General features: G+C 43.3%; 1 protein-coding gene across 4 annotated transcripts in view; it reads right to left on the reverse strand.

The window, feature by feature from the left end:
• Positions 1–22824, reverse strand: part of Rxfp1 (relaxin family peptide receptor 1) — a 126106-nt gene that overhangs the window by 75165 nt on the left and 28117 nt on the right. For all 4 annotated transcript variants that reach the window (XM_052731357.1, XM_052731355.1, XM_052731356.1 and 1 more), the window contains exon 2: positions 12264–12401. In XM_052731357.1, the coding sequence (XP_052587317.1) occupies positions 12264–12401 (138 nt within the window). The remainder of the gene's footprint in view (positions 1–12263; positions 12402–22824) is intronic.

The following is a 22824-nucleotide window of genomic DNA, read 5'->3' on the forward strand; positions in this document are numbered from 1 at the left end:
AAGCTTTCCTACTTTGGTCTTTTAGTATCTGAAATAAAAGTTAGGTGCCACACCGTGCCTAGGCCTCAACATTGTTGGATAATCACAAACATATTGGAAATGAAAATCAGGCCAGTAATTTTAGAAGAGCCAAGGGTTCTGCTAGTTATAATTTTGAGGCTACTAAATACAAAACCAGTTAGTTTTGAACGCCAAACACCTGATTATAAGATGGGTATGGTGGTGCAGGCCTGTAATTCCAGTCACTTGGGAGGTCCACTTAGAGGAGATGAGGTTTAAGGCCTGCATAGGCTGCAGAGTAAGTTTATGGCCAGGCTGGGAAACTTGGTGGGGTCATGTCTCAAGATAAAAGTAAAAAGAAAGCTGGGTCATAGCTCAGTGAGAGTACTCTCTTATGTTAGTCTCTAGGATCAATTCTCAGTCCCCCAAAGACACAAATAACCAAAGCATGATTGTACATTAATACAAGATCATGACCCACATCACTCTCCCTCCTCTGTTTTTAACTTAAAAAAAAAAAAAGACAGACAAACCACTTTAGTGGAGTATTCTGAAATGAGAACTGACTCCTGCATCATACTGCTGGGTACAGTTGTCCTCCTGAGAGCAACAGAAGAAGCTGACTTAAGAAGCTATGGAATATTTAGTGTTTCTGAATTTTCAATGCAGGACAAATTAACATCAAAAGAGTCCTTGAATATACTTCAGTTTTCTAATCCCATTAAAAATACATATCATCACCATCACACTCCAAAATAGGCACAGTTTATCTAGTTCTCATAGATTAGTAAACGCCAAGTCAGTGTCGGGAAAACTCTCTGGGGTGTTAACAGTTCTTCTTCTTTTAAATTCTGTGCAACCTCTACCCCTTTCCTGTTCTAGGCAGCTAGACTTTCACACTTACATTGTCTGAAAAAGATGACACGGAAGTTCAAAAGTTCACAGAGGAATTAAATTCCTGGAATTTTATTTTCAAATGCTTAAGACTGACATTTGACGAGAAGTTTGCAAGCATATTAAAGAGAAGCAGTGGGCTTTGCTGGCCACGAACTAGACAAGAGACTTGGGCCAAAGAAAGGACAGTTGAAGAGTCCCCCATTTCTGGGTTAAGTATGGATCACATTTCCCACATTGGATTCTGGAGCAGGGTGGACTGGGGTCATGGGGCAATTGTTGCAGAGCCTGTCTTGACACTGGAGCAGCAAAGTGGAAATGGCTACAAGGGCTGAGGCAGCTGAGCAACAACATGACCACAAAAGCTCTCTAGGGGCACAGCTAGCTCTGGAGCAATGAAATGTTTCCCTTGAGCCAGGGAGGGCTAAGGATGTAGGGAAGAGGGACTGAGCATGGAGGTGTCTGTGACAGGCTGATGACTGTTCAGAGGTGTCTAAGGCAGAAGACCAGATTGATTCATGCCTATCTCGGGGGATTCTGTGGTTTCCCAAGATGACAGCTAGCCAGACCTCTGTCCCTGTGGATCCCATATAGTATCCTGGCACCACGGGGACACACGAGCTCAGCTGCAATCCTAGTAGAAAGAAAACAGATGAGTCTTTTAACTGGTTTTTCTCTCTAGGGAGGATGGAAGCTTATAATAGAAACAACCTTTGGCCACAGAGAAAGGTTTGCATGAATAAAGAGTGTTATTTATTTGGGAATGTGAGCTGACATTCCTAGTTCATGGGTAGTGCAGGATTTTAACTTCCCCACGTTAAAGGTAATGAAACAGTTCCTTTCTCCAAGACTGTTATGAGGATTAAATGAGGCAAAATACAGACTTAGAACAGTACCTTATATTTAGTAACTATGGTAAAAACATCAACTCTCATTCTTATCATCACACTTGCCATTTTAAATTTGGAGGTGTATCTAATTTCTCATATACTACTTTTCTAAGAAGAAATTTAAAAATAATTTCCTTTAAAAAACTTCTAAATATTTTAAATACCATGTAAGGGGAGGCGCCATCCGATTTAAATTCTATCAACAAGAGATTTGTTTGACTGCAAGATCACATAATGAGCAACAGCATGGGCATTATTCTTCCATGCAGGAAAAACAGAATGTAGGGATGCTTCTGTGTTTGGATAAGTGTCCCTCAAAAGTCCATGTGCTAATAAAGTCTTGGTCCTTAGCCCATGCCATTACTGGGAGGTGATGGAACCCATAAGAACTGGGACCAAGTGGGAACTTTAGGCCACTTAGAATGGTCCTTGAAGGGGACCCTAGTCCCTTTGGCCTTTGACCATGAGTAGTTTTCTGACCATATGCTCCTATCATGACACACTACCCTGCTGTAGGCTAAAGCAGTGGAGGTAAAATAATCATGAACTGAAAGCCTGTGAAAGAAAACTTGTGAAATCCATGAACCAGAATAAATCATTTTCTGTCGACAGACTGATTACCTAAATTGTGAGGGTGATGAGAAACTAACACACAAGCCACACAGTTGAGATGGGATTCTGACTAAACCATGTTATCAGGAGACTTATGGAATCTTTCTGCACTTTCATTTTCCTTATTTATAGAACGAATATATTACAGCATACCAATTTACATGAGGATGAAACGAAAGAATGCCTATGAATGACTTGAATTGTGTCTGGCACACATAAATACTCAAACACAGAAGATAATCTAGTTATAACTCTTATGAGATAAAACCAAATACTGCCAAGAAGGTAAGAAAAACACAAGAAAGCTATTCAAAAACGGGTTCTCCAGTGCCTAAGGATATTTCCAAATAAGACACAGCATTAACAACTGGTGTCTAGAGGGAGGGGCAAAGGAGAAGCAGTTAAGGTAAAATTTGGAAAGGGCTTACTGAGGTCTGAGTGTTGACTATTCCCCACAGGCCCATGTTTTAAAGGCTTGGTCCTGAGAGTGATGCTAATGGGATTTTTATGGGTGCAGCCTAGTTGGAAGTCTATAGATCCTTGGACATGTAGCCTGGAAGGGGACTGTCATTCCTTCCTATTTTTGTTTTCCTTCCTGGGCATGAAGTGAATGGTTCTACTCTGCCATGTGCCTCTTCCATGACAAGGCCCATCAGTCACACACTGGAACCCATGGACTGGAATGGGCCACTTGTGAGCCAAAATGGACCTCTCGTCTTTGAAGGTTTCTTAATTGATTTTCTCAGGAACTGGTTATAGGGACAGGAAGCGAACACACAGCGGCAATATAAATTCCATACGTGGTCATCCTTATCTTTGCGGGGAGCTTCCCCGGGAAGCACAGTGCAGTTTTCACTCTGCTGTCAAAGCTGGCTTCTGCTCACTGATAACTTGCCATTTCACCTCTGTATATGTGCTTGTGAGGGGGAAGGCAGGGAAGTGCTAGTCCAACTGAATTCACAAAGACCAATGTACTCCACACTAATTTTTGTGTGCATGTGCCCGGTAATGTTATTACGCCTCTAGCCTTTCTGGCTGGGGACAGCTGGCTATCCAGGGCCCAGACAGTTCTCAGAGGGAGCAAAGAACACAGCTGGGAGAAAGGTTCATGGCCACCTGATAATGAAAGATGCATTCAGTTCTGTTAGACGTGAAACCATCAGTCTAGAGCCCAAGTTGCTCCTCTCTTTGGCCCATGGATCCAGGAGACAACTTCCCCTGCCTGAAACATCCAAACCCAGGTATAGGGAGAGGAGATGCTAATGGGATTTTTATGGGTGGAGCCTAGTTGGAAGTCTATAGATCCTTGGACATGTAGCCTGGAAGGGGACTGTCATTCCTTCCTATTTTTGTTTTCCTTCCTGGGCATGAAGTGAATGGTTCTACTCTGGGTAGAACTTGAATTGTGTCTGGCACACATAAATACTCAAACACAGAAGATAATCTAGTTATAACTCTTATGAGATAAAACCAAATACTGCCAAGAAGGTAAGAAAAACACAAGCCACACAGTTGAGATGGGATTCTGACTAAACCGTGTTATCAGGAGACTTATGGAATCTTTCTGCACTTTCATTTTCCTTATTTATAGAACGAATATATTACAGCATACCAATTTACATGAGGATGAAACGAAAGAATGCATATGAATGACTTGAATTGTGTCTGGCACACATAAATACTCAAACACAGAAGATAATCTAGTTATAACTCTTATGAGATAAAACCAAATACTGCCAAGAAGGTAAGAAAAACACAAGAAAGCTATTCAAAAACGGGTTCTCCAGTGCCTAATGAAAGATGCATTCAGTTCTGTTAGACGTGAAACCATCAGTCTAGAGCCCAAGAGCAACTCCCACAGCCCTTTGAAGTTATTCAGTCTTAGCCTGCTCAGTTTGCTTTTCCCTTCCTATGGAACTCACACCAAAGACTCTGGTCAAAGGCTTCCCCTTCCTCCTGTCTGTCCCCTGAACACCTTGATGTCTTTCTGGGTGTTCTGTGTGGGGAGCTCTGCCTCCTGTAACTGTGAATTTTCTCTATTCCTCTCCTGTGCCTCCCTTTGACTATGTATGACTGACCATCACATAAAAGAACATAGAGTATCTAGTAAAAAAAATGTTTTTCAAGTGTAGGAAGAGTGTCTGGGAGGAGAATTTATCTTCAGACAGTTTATGCCATGTGCAGTAAGGTATAAGGATGCCTCGCTGGAAATGCTGTCTAGAATGTATCCAAATCCAGATCGCTTTCATCTGGACTAGGACTCAGGTCTACAGAGGACCTACCTTTTCCTATTTCTTGTCCCCTGCCTTGACTGCTGTAACAAATTACTGTGATCTGGTGTCTTGAAACAATAGAATTGTATTCTCTCATAGTTGTGGAGGCCGGAATATAAACTCAAGGTATCAGTAGCATTACATGCTCTCTTCAGGCTCCAGATCTTCTCTTGCCTCTTGGGGTTTTTGCTTACTTCTAGTGTGCCAGCAAAAGTCTAACCATTGCCTCTATTTGCCCACGGCCACTCCATCTCTGCAGCCATTTTCTCTTTCTGGCAAGGACACTGTCATTGGCTTTGGAGGTCCATCCTAATGATTCTGTCTGACAGGACAAAATCTTCGCCCTGTCTTTCCTGTCTTTGCAGAGACTCCGCTTCTGAATAAGGTCACATTCTTAGGTTCCAGAAGGACACAACACTTTACCAGACATCTTCTCACTACCGTACACCATTCCAAATGTACTAGAAGGGGTTTCGTGCCCTTTCTCCTATGGTTTACAGAAATGCTAATGTGGAAGCAGACCAAAATGTCTTCATTCCTTTTCTGTGGATGACACAGCAGAGGTGTAAAGGAGGTGAGAGATGTTCAAAGAGCAAGTCTAGCAAGGACAGGCATGATGATTTGGTCTGTAGAAGACTTGGTCTCCATAGTAGAGCAAGCAGCCTATCTTAGAATGAGGTGGTGAGCTGAAGTAAGATGGGGGCGGGGGGCACTCTGTGTGTTGGCTCTACTTACAAAACATGAAGAAATCTTGGAAATGAAGAGTTCTTTCAAGTGAAAAGCTAGTTGTAGTGAATTGATCTGATAGGTCCATTTATATATTTGCCATGTAAGGTGATCCATGCCAGGGCCTTGCCTGTGCAAGGCAAAAGCTCTACCACTGAGTCCCAACCCCAGCCCTCACCCAAGAATGTGATGATACTTTAACTTTACACATTTGCTACTGAGTTGGCATTTGGTTTGAAACGAGCATATGTGATTTCTAAATGAGAACTGTCAATATTTTGTAATCAGATTCCCTCAGTGTTTACAAAGGTACATTCTTCAAGTGTCTGATCATTCTATCTAAAAAAAGAAAGGTTTTTCTTTCTCTGATTTACAACTGACACACCAAATTTCTGCTCTGATGACTTCCGAGTTTTGTTTTGGTTTATACTTAGATTGTGTTTATGAAACATCTCGGAAGAGATGTAAACTATATTAGTGACATGGTAAAAAATACAGAAATGATATGGCAACTATATTAAATACTAGAACTTGGAGAAATAGGCTTTCCTATCTAAGCAAATTACATATGTAATCTCTATACTACTTAAATTTTTAAAAAGAAGGGGATTCCCATGAATTCAACTGAAAGGTTCTAAATGTATTTTTTTCCTTGAATTATGCCCATGGAAATGTCCAATGGTTTAATATGTTCTAATGGTTTTGTATTAGGTATTTTATTCCTCATACTTGGTTATTGTGTTAGTTACTTTTCTTATTTTTTGGATGAAATAACACACACACACACACACACACACACACACAACCAGCTTAAAGAAGTAAGGGTTTATTTTGCATCACAGTTTAAGGGTGAAACTCATCACGGCATGAAAGGCATGTCAGAAGCTTAAGTCAGCTGGTTACCTTGCATCACCAAGCAGACAGAGATGGGTACTGGCACTCAGTCTGCTTTCTCCTTTTTATCCAGTTTGGAACCCTAGCCAATGGAATGGTATCCACACAGTCAGGGTGGATCTTCCTACTTCAGTGAACTCAATCTAGAAACTACCTCACAGACATACCTAGAAACTTTCCTCTTTGGTAATTCTAGAGCCTTTCAAGTTGATAATCAATGTTAACCATCGCCAGTCTGTCTCTTCTAAGTTGACACACACATGTATCACTTTGAAGCTCCATCTTCCACTTTTTGTACTCATAGGCTTATAACCATCTGATAATGGAAAATGCATTTAGTCCAATGACAAAAGTCCTCCACAGTCTTTAACAGTTTCAATACTGTTTAAAAGTCCAAAGTTCAAGTCTCATCTGAGACTCAAGACAATTTCTTAACTGTGAGTTCTTATAAAATAAAAAAAAAACACCACTTACTTCTAATATACAGTTGCACAGACTAAACATCCCCATTCCAAGGGGAAGAATGGGGGCAGAGCAAGGAAAGAGGGAACCAAAGCAGACCAAAACCCAGAAGGGAAATCATCAAATCCTGCAGCTCACTGTTTGGTACTGGGACTTTTGATGGCATCATCTAGACTCCAAAGGGGTTTATTAGCCTTGTTTCTCCAGCTCTGCCACTTACAGCACGCATACTCTTTCTTGGGTTGCCTCTACCCTCTGTTTGCAGCTTTCCTTAGTGGACACCCCATGGTCCTGGCATCTCTAGCATCCCGGAATCTCCACTGCAGTGAAAGCTCTACCTTTCCGGCTTCATGCAGTTGCTTTTCAGAATCTCCGTACAGAGACTCCAACCCTCGTACAGTTAGATGCTCTATCTGCATTTAAGGACCTTGCTGCAAGCCTATACGACTCCCTCACTCTTGCATCTTTCATGCCTATAAAATCAGTACCACACAGATGCTGCTGCCAGCTCCAGGTTAGTCTAGTTCTCTTGGACCATAGCTGTAGCCACTGGTGTATGCTGCTGACCCTTGGGTAACTGTTTTTAGGTGATTGCTCTTGAACAAGAAACTAAGCATTCCTAGTTTAGGCTGTCCCCTTCCAAATTTATTTGTGTTTTACAAGCTGGAGATTTCATTGGTAGGATCTTGCTTAAGGCACCTTTCCTATTGTCCCATTGCAGAACATGATGTTTATCTTTTATGGTGCTAATCTTTTTTATATACTACAGCTGCTTTTGCTACGCTGTTTTTGTCCACAACCTCAAACTCCTTTTCTTGCCAGATTCAGAGTTTTCACATCTTTCTTCTCTCTTTTACTACAGGTCTGGGTAAGAGAGTGAGCCATTGTCATGCTGCAGCCTGAATGCTATGCGACTTTGGAATTTCCATTGCTCAACAAGAAAGTCCACTACTTTGGAATTCAGCAGTACTCCTACTTTTTATCACCTGACTCTACAGATGATGATGAAATTCTGCTGTCCTTCCTGAGTGTTGCAGACTATTCTGGCATGGACAGACAGACAGCAGCACATACCTGGACGTCTTAGAGGTTTGATCAGAGTGAAGATCAGGACACAGGCAGAATGAAATCAGAATCTTTTCCAAAATGACTTCTAGCCTAGTTCTTCCTGAAACCTCAGGAGCTGGGCCTCCCTTGTTCACCTTTCCCTTGGCATTCTGGTCCCCTAAACTCCCATCAGAATGGCCTGTGAAGTTCTGCTCATAGTGTTCTGGGACTTCATTATCCTGTACCTGCAAACTCTTCCACATTCCTCCCACAAACCAGTTTTAAAAGTCCATAAACCACGTGGGCATGTTTATCACAGCAAAGACGCCACTTCCTGGCACCCATTTCTTTATTAGCTACATGTGTGCATGTGGTGTGTGTGTGTGTGTGTGTGTGTGTGTGTGTGTGTGTGTGTGTGTGTGTGTGTGTGTCTGTCTGTCTGTCTGTCTGTCCAGAAGGGGGAGTCAGATTTCCTGAAGCTGGAGTTACAGGCAGTTGTCAGCCATCTGATGTAGGTACTAGGATCAAACTCTGGTCCTCTGGAAGAGCAACGAGAGCTCGTAATTGCTAATTCATCTCTCTAGTTCCTGTATTAGTTACCTTTAATGTTCACTGCTATGGCAAAATATTTAGTGAAAGTGATTTAAAGAAGGAAGGGCTTCTTTTGGCTCACAGGGTGAGAGTATAATCCAATGTGTTGGGTCAGGAACTGTCAGCAGGAGTCTGAGGCAGCTGGTCATGTTGTAATACTATTCAGGAAAGAGAGAGGTCAGTGCTTGCCCACAGCTTGCTTATGTAGTTGGAACCTCAGACATGGAAAGGTGCTTTACATATTTAGGGTAGGTGATCTCACCTCAATTAACTCCGTCTGAAAACCCCCTCCCAGGTGTTCCCAGAGGCTTTTCCCCCAGATAATTCTAGATCCTTTCAAGCTGACATTAGCCATCGTAATTATAGAACATACTAGCCTCCAACTTGCAAAGATCTGGCTGCCTCTGCCTCCTGAATGCTGGTCCTCTTCCACTAAAAAAGGACATTTTATTTGACAATATATTTTTAATCACAAATGATCATGGATTCATCTCATCTAGTTAGGCTAAAAAATTTTATTTTACATAGCTGGAAATATATCTAATACTGCTTCATCAAACATTCATGAAGTTTATATATTCTGAAAAGACCAAATTTCTGGTTTAATTTAATTAGCATTAGCAAGCATTTAAATATGGATGTCTTAAAAGTGAGCAGCCTTGGAAGCATAAATTATCCAGATACCATAAAGGGAAGAAACAAAAAAACCACAGCTGGCCAGGGAAATTAGAACGACGAGAGGCAGAAATAACTCAAGCTCCTGGTCTTTATCACCTGACTCCACAGACGGTGATGGAATTCTGCTGTCCTTTCTGAGTGTTCCAGCCTGCTCTGGCATGGACAGACAGCAGCAACATGCATTTGGACATCTTAGAGGATCAGATTAACATTTCAACATGTTTAGAGGGTAGGATTCTCATGCATGAACCTGGGGGGGGGGCGCAAATGCATCGTTATCTATCTTCTGCTAAACACCTCCCATACACAGCATCTTATTTAATCCTCTTAGAAAAGATTCTCTCTCTCTCTCTCTCTCTCTCTCTCTCTCTCTCTCTCTCTCTCTCTCTCTCTCTCTTGCCCTTGGAAGGAGTCACATCCCCTGGAGCTGGAGTTAGAGCTGGTTCTGAGGTACCTGACATGGGTGCAGGGAACTGAACTTAGAGTCTCTGCCGAGAGTTGCAAGTGCTTTGACTACCAAGCTATGTCCCCAGCCTTCAGTGAATCCTGTGACCAACCTGTGGCTATAGGTGCTCTTTCATCCCATTTTCTAAAAAGGAGAAGAAGGGTCATTTACTGCCCCCCCCATTCCAGCATTGAAGTAGAAATCTTGGAGGCTGAGCCAGCTGTATTGAATGCCTTATTGTCTTTGTATGAGTTGCTGACTGGGGGGTTTTGAGGAAAGCACTGGACTAAAGATTATCACCACAAGGACTGCTACTTATTATTATTATTATTATTATTATTTTTATTCTTTAATATGGTCTCTTTAAGATTGCCACGAAAGCTCGAGTTTCCTTTAGGCTGAAATCCACCTTTTCTGGTGAATTTGAGAGAGCTGCCAGGCTTGTGCTTCCTGGAACCGTCCCACTTGATGGGACTCCACCTAGGACTGTGTCCAAACAGCAAGCAGGTGCAGAGGAAGTGCCTGGCAGCACACAGACCACTGCTACATTTTCATTTTTAAGAACGGTGCGATATTTGGTTAGTTTAGCAAGCGCGATTCTTTGACATGTTTGTGCACCTCTCACTCCAAGGTGTGCGTAGTTTCCGCTCACCACTTTAAGTGTCCGCATTTCACTTACTACCCATGTACAGAGAGTGTTCCAGACTGAGAAGTTGTGAAAATACAACCAGGGGAAGGTATCAAACAAAAAAAACAAAACGAAGCAAAACCAAACCAAACTGTAAAAGCCCGAGGCTGGAGAGTGTGCCTCGGTGACTGACAGCTTGCCTAAATCCAGCTTCGCTTCTGTCCACTTGGCATGGTAATCAAATGAACAGATGTGAACCATCACAAGGTAAGAGAAATCACAGCTTGGTCTTCCGCACCTCAGCCCAGGTGAGATGCTCAGCCAGAGGAGGCTTAGGAAGGGAGACTGAGGACCTTGTTAGTGCGTTGCAGTTCTTGGCTGTTGTACTGGGATTCCCACAGGCAAGGAGTTGGGTGAAAATAGTTACTTCATACCCCCTGAGGCAATGACTTAGGTTTGTGATTCTAAAATTCATTTACAAGAAATGACCTGTTTCTGGAGGCCCATTACTTCTAGGACATAAACTAAGTGTTTACACAGAATGGAGGTTTTTAAAGCTCTGTCTCCTTCCAGGTCTATTTGTCAAGGAAGTTTAATCCATTCAGGTTGGTGCTTCATGAAACTGGAACACCCAGAGTCGGGCAGCAAGGCCTCCCGCAGGCTTATCATGTACACAGCGCATCCAATGCTAGCATTGTAGGTATGTTTTCGTCTTCCAAAAATAGTGTATTTTCCCACAAGTGAGAATATTATTAACTTGTGTATTGACTAACAGATTCCTTTCGCAGTGAACCAGCTTCAGGGCATTCAAGTTGTTTTGATAAATTTGTACTCTAAAGTTTCAGGAATCTGAACAAAGATATCAACTGTAAGCTATTTTCCTAAATATTCGACTTGGCCAACAGCCTCACTTGCTGGCCTTGTAAGGTCGTAGGGCAGGTTGTTGCTGGGACAAGTGAGTCCCACTTACCCACTTCTGTTTTCAGGAATTCTCACATTTCCTCCTCAGCCGCGTTAAGTAGAACAAACAGTCTCTAACATGTTGTGAGTCCTGGTCATACGCCTGGCACTCTCCTAATCCTTTATACTTAATCTTCCCAAAGTCTCACAGTAGGTACAATCATTAACCTCCCCCCCCCCCTTTTTTTTTTTCAAGACAGAGTTTGTCTGTGTAGTTTTGGTGCCTGTCCTGGATCTCGCTCTGTAGACCAGGCTAGCCTCAAACTCACAGAGATCTACCTGGCTCTGCCTCCCAAGTGCTGGGATTAAAGGCATGTGCCACCACCACTCAGCCATTAAACCCTTGTACAAAATGAGGAAACTGAGGCATGAAGAGGCTACAAAATGTTCTCAAAAGTTTGCATAATTGGTGAAAGCCGTTCCTAGGCTCAGTCTCCGGAGACCATGTTCTCGATTTTGACACCATGGTCCCTCAAAGACATGAGCTCTGCAGGTTTCTTGGCTTAAAAACACTTGATTGTGCCGAATAACTACTTATCTGAAATACTGAGAGCAACAGTATTCCCTACAAAACAGTGAGAGCTGGATGTGATAGTTCATCACTGTATTAACAGTACCGGGGAGGTGGAGGGTTCTAGCAGACCCAAGCGTGGCAAACACGGCTCTGGCAGGCCTTGCCCTTCTCTCCCAGTCCCTCTGCCTTGCTAAACTGTTAGATTACGTTCCTAAAGCTAGCCACCAAGGTCTATTCCCTTATTTGGCCACTTCCTCCTCCTGAGGCTGACTACCAAGGTCCAGCTATCAAAGTATTGAAGCCCAGCAATCAAAAGCCCCCTTTTGGATACCCCAATTAACATGCCCAATCAAAACAAACCACTCATCCTAACACAGGGTTTCCCCTATTCCCTTTATAAACCACCGTTTGCCTATGGGATACATCTGTCTCCTCTCTATCTCGAGGCATGCCCTTTGTCCTTCCAGGGCCAATAAATCTCCTTGGTGCTGAGAACTTGGACTTGGGGTGTCTTGTGCCCATTCTGGTCCTTTCACAGAGCAGACACTGAAGCAAATCCAGCTGTTGGTTCACAAGCCCTCTGCATTCAGTTCTCTCCTGTTGGAGAGGCCAGGCCTTGCTGGCTGCGGCTCGGCGGCTCGCCACTCACCACAGTTGTCCTCATCGGCTTGGTTCCCGCAGTCGTCCACACCATTACAGTGAAGTGGCTGAGGCAAGCACCTGGTGATGTTCCCACAGGGGAAGGAGCCAAGGGGGCAGCTGACATCCTGTGCACTCCCGGGAGTGACTGGGGGGAGGGGGGAGAGAGAGAGAGAGAGAGAGAGAGAGAGAGAGAGAGAGAGAGAGAGAGAGAGAGAGAGAGAGAGAGAGAGAGAGAGAGAGAGAGAGAGAGAGAGGACATTCGGAGAAGGTTAATACACACATAGCACCAAAGGCAGTCCCCCGTGTGTAGTTCCCACACATTTGTCCCCTGGTCCGGTTAGTCCGGAAATCGGGGCGTTGCCGTCTACCATGGCGGTGGCTGCTTTCCAGAGCCTCTGCCTCGCGAGGATGCTCTCATCGGCTTCTCTTCCTACGGTTCTCTTTCCAAGCCTCTTTTTCTTTGTCCATTGCCCCCACTCCTCTGTGAGTGCCGAAGTGGTGGGGATTGGACCTACAACCTACTGTATACTAGGCAAGCATTCTGCCACTAAACCGTGTTTCCAGTTCTCAACTCTAGAAATGTTTTCTCAGCCCCCCCCTTTTAATGAAAGTAGGCTTGTATTTTAACTTCAGCCCTGTTCCTCTCTTCCGTAGAAAGCTTTCAGCTTTTATTTATTTTTTTTTAATCAAGAACTTAGTGTATCTTCACTGTGGGCTCAGAATCAAGGCTTCTCTGGTTGGAGGGCATCAAGAAGCATGTGCCCCATGCTCATTTTGCAGTTCTAAGTGTGAGGCTCTGGCAAGACTGGCCAGGGCATTGGCTAGAGCCCAGCTGCTCTCCTGGCCGGGATCGCTGTCTGTTGGGAGGACTCACGCGAACCAGTCAATAAATAATTCCAAACTGAGAGGTGCACAGTGAAATGAGACCTGTGCTGTTGTGGACACGAGCTGCTGGGATCTGTATAGGAGGCCTCTGAGAAAGTGGTCTGAGTAAGCAGAGAGCAGAATGTAGAGTGGAATCAGTGGAGCAGGGGGGGTGGCAGGGGTGTTTGCGGCGGTGAGTGGGTTTAGGCTGACGACCTTACGAGGGTTGTGATGGAGCACAGTGAGCAGGCACGTGTGGCTTGAGCTGGGGCTGAGAAGGCAGACAAAGGGGACGATTTTGACCTTTATTTAAAATGCAAGGGATGGTCTACGGAGCGAGATCCAGGAAAGGCACAAAGCTACACAGAGAAACCCTGTCTCGAAAAACGGAAAGAAAAAAAAAAATGCAAGGGAAACAGAAGCCAGGGACCTGGCCCTGCAGCTAGAGAGGGCATGTGCTTTCTCTCGTCACATCCTCCTGGCTGCCGAAGCTAGGTCACAGATCTCAGAGGGTGAGAGTGGGAGATAGACTGCTGCTGAGGAGACTGTGGTCATCCAACTGAAAGACGATGGAGTTTAGTCTAGGGTGGAGTTGGCAGAGGGGAGAAAATAGACACACACACACACACACACACACACACACACACACACACACACACACACCCCACAGTTAGAAGAGACAGCGGAGGCGCCCTGAACCGCTAGGGGCAAGGCTGTGCCTTTACTCAGTCTCCTGGGATGCGCTAGGGGTGAGAGGAGACATGGAGCACATGGCCTCGGTTCCATCCTTTACCAGAGCCTTGCCATGCAGCCTCTTACTCTGCTCAGCATTAGACCCACCAACCCATCCTCCATCTCCAGCCCTGCTTCCCTGTCCCATCCCTTCTCTAGTTCCTGGGACCCCTGAGGCACACCATTCTCTCTCTTCACACCTTTCCTTGGAGAGCTAGAAGCCAGTCTTGTTGGAAATCCTGCCTCAGACTATACTGTCTTACTTCCAGGCGAGATTTTATTCTTACTAGGCAAACATTTATTTACTGATTGATAGAAAATTAGTTATGATTTGAAATCATGTTATCAGGAGAGAATATGTTCTGAATATCCCAGGCCTTCTACCCTTATGAGCACACAGCAGAACAAAGAGGACTATGGGAACTTTGAAACTTTAAAGAATTGGGCACATTAATTGTCCCTGCCAGACCCCAATTTAAACGAAAGGCAGTTAACAAAAGGCCATTACATCTTGGGTCTCACATTCTTGTGTGTGCTTTTTTATCTTATGATGATAAGAAAGAAACCCATTGTAACGAAGCCCCTGCCATTGGTTGCCTCTTGAGGGGTTGGAAAGGAGATCTGCTGAATAGGAAAATTAAAGATGTGAACACAAGGAGATACTTGGAAGAAAGTGTATGGAGTAAACTTAGAGGAAGTACCTTTGTCTTGAAGCTATTGAAAGAACTGAAAGGTCTAGAAACTCTGACTTTGAAGGGTAAGCACACTGAGGATAAAGCAGATGTTATTCTTTAGATCTATTTTCAGTGCACAGAAAAAAGAATGGTGGGCACCTTTCCCACATGCTTCTATACCCACGAAAGCAGGGCCTCTCCCACCATGCCATCAGGCCTCCCTAGTGTGGCGCATTTGTTAGACGAGATGAACCAACACATCATCGCTGCCTGTCATTTAGAGCATAGTTCATTCTTAGTCTTGACAAATGGGATTTTGGCAGATGTATCCACCATGATTGCAATGTTGAGACTCATAAAACAATACTCCGGGACCTGGAGAGATGGCTCTGTGGCTAAGAGTACATTGCTCTTCCAGAGGACCTGAGTTTGGTTCCAAGCACCCAAGTAAGGTGACTCACAGTGTGCTGTAACTCCAGCTCTATGGAGACCCAACACCACTGGCCCCTGTGGGCACCTGCACTCATGCACATGTTCTCCCGTACAGAAATACACACATGCAGCTCCCCCCACTCCATTCTCCCGTACAGAAAAACACACAAGCAGCTTCCCTTCCCCCCACCTCCGGCAATGGAATCATAACACCAGTGTCATACACTATGGTGTAAATACTATTCTCATTTGTGAAGTTACCTTAAAATTCATCAATTCATCACTCCCCTCCAATAGTTGATTAAACCACAGTGGAAACTAAGAATTGTGAATCCCAGAACAGAGACCTCAGGAGCACATTCGTGTTGACCCTGAACTTTAATATCTTCTTTATTAAGCTTTAAAGAATGAACTTTAAAGATCAAGATGAAAAACAACAAACAAAACTTCGTTGACAAATTGTCAGTCTTCAGCCCCAGCAACTGTTTCAAGTTTTAGCTGGATGAACATGGCTGTGCTTCCATGCCGCTGGTTAGAATATTCTGACCCACTCATTTTTGTTATTACTATGTTTTTATGCTCCTTTTGTTGTTGATGGTACTAGGGTTAAGCCCAGGGCCTCTGGAATACTAAACGCATACTCTGCTACGGAATAAATTCCCAGCCTACATCTTATCTCTTAAATTTAAATTTATATTCAATGTGGATACAGCTTTTCAATGACAGTACCATGAAATTAGCCTATTTCCATAACATTATGATCAATAGATACATTAAAAGCCTTAGATATTATAATTGTAATATAATTAATGTTAGATTAATGTTAGTTTATAATTTTCAATTCTCAAACTGACAGAGAACCTGCAAATATGGGATAAGAATCTTTTTTATCTCCCCAGACTATCTGAGAGTAAAATTCTCGCCTGATATTACCCTCAGACATTTGCTACATGTTCCCTACAAGCAAAGGCATTCTCCCACTACATGACACAGCCATCAAAATCAGATTAACATTGAGTTGCCATTCCCACGGGACCTTCAGCTTCTATTTAAGCTGGGGCTTCCAAATATCCTTTAAGTAGATGGGTCTAGTTTGGACTCAGCCCTTGAGATGTTTTATTATGTCTTTCGTTTTGTCTGGAACCACCTTTGTTTCCTTTAAACATCATATTGTTGTGTGTATGTGCGTGATGTGGGGATGAGTGGGCAAGTGTACCAGGGCACCCGTGTGGAGGGCAGAGGTCAACTCTGTGCAGCCAGTTGTCTCCTTCCACTGTGTAGGTTCCAGGAATTGAACTGGTGACAAGTGCCTTAACCTGCTGGGCCATCTTACTGGTCCCTTGGTCCTGCTGTCCCCGAATTTCTCCATCTTTGGCAGTAGGAACAACCTCAACCCGGCTTTGATTCTCTTGAACCTCAGCAGAACCCACTGGTCTCTGAGGACTTCCATGCTTTCGGGCACTAAATGACTTTTTCAGAATCATCTATTTTGCCTGCTTTGGTTTAAAATCCACCATTTCTCTGAGTTCTGGCTCCTCCCAGGGTCGAATCATATTTAGAAACCAAGATACTGGTTTGTTACTGGGATGTTGCTGTGCCCAGTGTCCTCAGTGGATGGACTGGGAAGGTGTGGTTATTCAGACCTGTGCATGCAGACATCTGTATTTACTTGTCAGTACATCTCACCATACTGAATACGAGTCCCTCCTCCTATGCAGTGTCATAAGACTAAGTCTGATTTTCTCTCATTAACTTTCTCTCCCAGATTTTCTAACAATGAGGAATCTTCTTTATATAACGTCAATGTCATTACACTGACAATCTACTCCCCACTGCGGACGACTTTCATGGCCGAGTGTCTCTAACATGCTCCTCTACCTGTCACTCCTTACATCCCAACACAGAACACCTTTCCGGGGGCCACCAAATGGCATTAGGACATGATTGTTCAGGACAAAGGGCCAGGAAGCAGTGCTCTGAAGACGCTGGAGACAACATCTAAAGACGTGGGAAGAGTGCTTCCCTGCAATCATGGCATCATCTGCTTACAGCAGTGGAAGCCATGTTGCGGTGGGGCTGACAGATACAAGACAGGAAAATGAACCTCTCTGGAAAGTTACCCAAAGATTTGCCAAGTAACCATCCATAGGAAAGCATGTCAGCCTACCCATCACCTGACTATCCAGGTGCCTCATGGTGTCTGGCTTTGTGCCAGCATAGCAATGTGACAGAAAAAAAAAAGTGAAAGACTTTGAGATGGGAAAAACACACAAAATCAATGAATGGAGTTATCTTGACCTCACATCTTCTTCTTTTTTTTTTTTTCAGCTCTGATATATAAAAATGCAAATAATCATTGTCCCTAGAAATACAGATTTTCTGTGGCAGGAATGAGATAGTGAGATACATTAATTATTGTTTCATGGAATTGGTTGATTTTGTATGCTTTTATTCCATCGTTCCTATTGGCTAAACACACACACACACACACACACACACACACACACACACACACACACACACATACACACATGCAAACATGAATACACAATGTCTCCTGAATTACCACTGGTTCTCTCATTAGTAAATGAGTTAAATAAAATCTTTGAGATACTTTGATTTTATATCTGTATGACTCATGACTTCTAATCTCTTCTTCCTCCCAATTCTTGTTAAATTATCCTTTAACAGGTGTGGGGATTTACTTGGAGTTCCAGAGTTGATATTTTGAGCTGAAGACATTTGGAACTCAACAGATGGAGAAATGTGCCTTCTCAGAGCTCATTTATCTGACTAACAGCAGAAATGTCTGGGAACTAAAGCTGGTATCGGCTCCCTCTTTGGGGCCAGTCTACTCCTAGGAGAGAGGCCAAGGCTAACCTCTGATAAATCCCTTTCCCGTGGGTATACACAGCCCCTTGGTGGTTTGAATGAGAATGGCCCCCATAGCCACATATAATTGAATGTTTACTTACCAGGGCGTGGAAATGTTTGGGAAGGATTAGGAGGTGTGGTCTTGTTGGAGGAAGTGTGTTACTGGGGGTGGGCTTTGAGGTTTCAAAAGCCAATGCCAGGCCCAATGTCTCTCTCTTTGCTTGCTGCCTATGGATCAGGATGTAAAGCTCTCAGCTGCTGCTCCCAGCACCATGCCTGTCTGCTCCCCATCATAATGATAATGAACTAATCCTCTAAAACTATAAGCAAGCCCCAATTAAATGCTTTATTTTATGAGTTGCCTTGGTCATAGTGTCTCTTCACAGCAATAGAACAGTAACAAGGATAGCCCCAGAGGATGGATAGAGACCCACATCAGATGTACACAGACAGAGATAACACAGACTTTCTTACTGACTATTTGTTCTCTTAAAGATCTCTTTGGGCTAGTGAGCTGGCTTAGTGGATAAAGATGCTTACCACCAAGCCTGATGACCTAGCTTCCAACCGGGGACCCACCCTTGCAAGTTGTTCTCTGACCTTCACATGTATGTTGTGGCATGAGCACATACATGCGCGCGCACACACACACACATGTCTCTACTGTTTGTATGAGATGAAGCTCTGGCTGACTTGTTCAATTCTCTCCTTGAAGGATATATATATATAATTATTTATATACATGTGTGTGTATCTGTCTGCCATACATGTGTGGATGTTGAGGAGGCCAGCAAAGGCTGTTGGACATCCTGGAGCCGAAGTTACAGGCAGTTGGGAGCTGTCCAACCATAGTACAGGAAACAAATTTCAGTGCCCTGGAAGAACAGTATGATTATGATTTCTTAACTGCTGAAGCATCTCTCCAACTCCAGCTATATTCACTCTTTCTTTCTTTCTTTCTTTCTTTCTTTCTTTCTTTCTTTCTTTCTTTCTTTCTTTCTTTCTTTCTTTCTTTCTTCCTTCCTTCCTTCCTTCCTTCCTTTCTTTCTTTCTTTCTTTCTCTTTTTGAGACATAGTCTTCTTATATTGCCAAAGCTGATTTTCAACTCTTATCTTCTTACCTCAGATTCTCAAGCACCTGTGGTTACAAATAAACATCACTGCATCTGGTTCTACATGTGCACTTTAATTAAAAAATGGAATGAAATATATAAGCAGCAAAAAAGAAATATATAAGCAGCATTGAAATGCTTAAGTTGACATTTGCTATATTTAAAATTTATTTTATTAGATTTTCTAGAATTTTAAGCAAACATTTAAACCATATAAAATAAAGTAAGTTGGCGTGTAAGATTTTCCTCAAACAATAGCTCAATGTATTTGCGAAGGGGTTTGTAAGGAGCTCAGTTCATTCAACTTAAGCTGAACTTGGTAAGTTAGACAGTGAAGGTGATTTCCCATCTTAAAAGATTATGAATAGAAGCCGGGCAGTGGTGGCGCACGCCTTTAATTTCAGCACTCAGGAAGCAGAGGCAGGCAGATCTCTGCGAGTTCGAGGCCAGCCTGGGCTACAAAGTGAGTTCCAGGACAGGCGCCAAAACTACACAGAGAAACCCTGTCTTGAAAAAACAAAACAAAACAAAACAAAAGATTATGAATAGAATAATAAGATCTGAAACTAGGGATGAAAGGTTTCATAATAGTATGTAGAATAAACTCATATTACTGTTAGACGCAGTGTGGCTGGCACTGTTGCCTTGCTGGTTACGTGGCTATCCCAGAAACCCTGCCCTCTCACTGCCTCCCACTAAGAGTCTAGAAAGAACACCTTTCCTAGCCTTCTTGCTTTCAGGTGGCTACAGTGCATTCTTCTGGCCACGGAGACTGCCTGTGGGACTCCCTAGGAAGTGGAGGGAGTCCTTGGAGGAGCTAGCAGTCCTGGAACAAGATAAATGCCACTGTTGCCATGCCTTCCATATTCCAGCCTCCATCACGAGATGCCATGTAGGCAGAGGCAGGAGAATCTCTGAGGTTCTGAGGTCAGTCTGGTCTACACAGTGAGTTCCAGGACAGTCAGAGCTACATAGTGAGATGCTATCTCAAACAAAACAAGCAAGCAAACAAGCAACGTGAGTATCCTATTTCCACACAATTTCCTTTTGTAGAGAAACCTCAGGTTGGCAATCTATTTGAAAGGATGACAGGGTCACCAGGGAGAGATGGAGGCTACAGTACTAAGGTAGCAAGAGGTTGCAGAATTGGTGGGATTCTTGATGGCCTGATTAGATCAACTGAGAGTAGAGACCTCCCTGAACTATTACGTCTTTCCTGGTGTTTAGTTAGATGGAAGCAAAGAGACATATTGGGCACGGGGACTTTGTGGGACTGGCATGTAGGTATGTTGTGTTCTGTGTGACAGGATGGGCCCCAGTAGCCCTGTAGCCTTGAGTTCACATTCTCCACATAAGCTGGGGAGGAGCAGCTACAGCAGAGCCTGGGCCCTTCTGCTTCCTGCAAATACCATGTCAGCATCCCCAAGCTATAGAGGAGAGAGCTTGCCTTTTCTCTATGGAAGAAAGGCCCCCACTAAACATTAAGGTGCAGGCTTTGTACCTTTGTTTTCCATGAATGAATAGTCACAGTTCTGAGGTTCCTTTGGCCTGACAGTAAATTTCATTTGCCATTTAATTTCATGTGTCAAGCTTACGTCAATTCAATGATATCACTAAAGCAGAGGAAAGCCTTTAACAGTATCGTAGAATTTTAAAAGAATAACAATTTTCTATTGAAAAGGCAAGTGCATCTCTTGGCTGTTTTCCTGCTGTTGCAGTTTGCATGTTATAATGTTGCAATTTATATTAGAAAAAGAAGCAATCTTTCTTTGTTAATGCACAAGCCATTAATTCAGAATTTGCAGCCACTTGTCTTAATGTTGGATGCTTAATTATTATACAAATATTTGCAAAGCACACCTGTCCCTGGTGTGGTGGAAGAAAAGCAGTCAGTGTTGGGACTCCATGGACTACAGCCCCTAGCCCTCATCTGTCACCTCCATAGATTTGTGATTTTCTGAAAGCCTCAATCTTAGCTTTGTGAAATGTGAAAAAAATCAGTGAGCACAATAACTCAATGGCTTTCCTCCCTCCCAAATATCTCCCTTGTGCTTTCATGTCCTAGCATATCATTAAATCTAGGTTCTGTATGTGAGAGAGAGACAAAGTGATATTTATCTTTCCATTCTCCATTACCGTCTTTTGTTCTTTCTCCCATTCCTTTTGATCGTTTCTTCCAGCCCCATCATTCTCTGCTTTTATGTCTTACATCTGAGTGTGTGTGTGTGTGTGTGTGTGTGTGTGTGTGTGTGTGTGTGTGTGTCATAATTACATCTTGATTCTTCAGATGAGAGAGACAGGCAATAATTGTCCTTTTGAGACTGGATTATTTTATTTGACACGATGGCTTCCAGCTCCATTCATTTTGTTGAGTTACATAATTCCATTTATCTAGGTAATTCTTTTCTCCATCTATTAATGATCATTTAAGATGATTCTATACCTTGGCTGTTGTGACTAGTGTTCCCACAAACATGGAAGACAGGGATGTTCAGGTGTCTCTGTGATATGCTGATCTGTTGGGTATGTGCCCAGGAGTAGAATGGTTAGGTTATATGGTAGTTCTATTTTTTAGTTTTCCGAGGAACTTCCAGAAAATTGGAAGTTATTCTTATTCCTTCCAGCAGCAAGCAGTTGAAAATAATTATTCTGATTGAGTTGAGATAGACTCTCAAAGTCATTTTAATTTGTAGTCTCTCCATGATAAGACTATTGGACCTTTTTTTCAAATATAAGTTAGCTACTTGCCTGTCTTTCATCTATCTGTTCATCCATCTGTCTGTCTGTACGTCTGTACGTCCCTCCCTCCCTCCCTCCCTCCCTTTCTATGAGACAGGGTCTCACTATGTAGCTCTCACTGGTCTTGAAATGACAGAGATCTGCCTGCTTCTGCCTCTTGAGTGCTGAGATGAAAGGCATGACATGTATCCATGTCCATCTGCATTTCTTCTTTAGCGAGCTAGCCAGTTCATTTGCTCACTTGTTGATGGGAGGTTTTGGGTGTTTCATTTTTGGAGTACTTTTTAGACTCTAGCCATGAATCCCCTGGCAGAGAATCTCTCCTGTTCCATAGGCTGTCTCCTCACTCTGCCGGTTGTTTGCTTAGACAGTAGAAAAAAAAATTTTTTTTTTTCCTGAACAGTTTAAGTCTTCTCTTTCTTGAAAGTTCTTTGAGATTGGGTAACTGTTAAAAGCGATGAACAATCGCATCTACTGACTACCAAGAGAGAAACAAGGAACTTGGTGAGTACCAGCTTGTTTTTTTTTTCTGTCAAAGAGCAAGTTATTGCCATTTTTGCATGACCACATTGTATGGTGGGATCTGTGTGGACTGTGCACAGGGAGGAGGCAAGCCGCTGGGCTCTGTGTGTCTCTGGAGTCTTCTTACTGAGTGTTGGTGTGATTCAAAGGCTGAATCTGGAGAGCAAGGATGGGAAGGACATGGAAGGAGCAAGCATGGCCTTTGCTTGCCTTCACTCTTGCTGTTGAGTCCGCCTACATTGTCGCCACTGCGGTGTTCCTTTACTGATATAACCAGCTACTCGGGACTTCCAAAGGAGACGGAAGACAAGCAGCTCCCCAGAAATCCTCCAGGCTTTTAGTGCAATTTTGAGATTGCTGAGACCTCCACCTGTATGGGCAAAGCAACTTCCAATGCTTGGCCTCTCAAGTGCGAGGGAGCCAGTGTTGGACCACCTAGATCTTATTGTGTAAACCAATCTAGCACACCCCTTTCAGTTAGTTATGTTCCTCTACAGAGTCCTGACTAATATGTGTCCCATGTAGCTCAGACTACAGGTAGCCCCATCTACATCTGGCTGGAGATTATCAGAATGTAGACAGTGTTACTGACATTTAGTAGGTAGAGGCCAGGGATGCT

Source organism: Peromyscus californicus, unplaced genomic scaffold (assembly GCF_007827085.1).
Source record: "Peromyscus californicus insignis strain IS unplaced genomic scaffold, ASM782708v3 Scaffold_9__1_contigs__length_137607984, whole genome shotgun sequence".
In the NCBI taxonomy this organism is placed as follows: domain Eukaryota; kingdom Metazoa; phylum Chordata; class Mammalia; order Rodentia; family Cricetidae; genus Peromyscus; species Peromyscus californicus.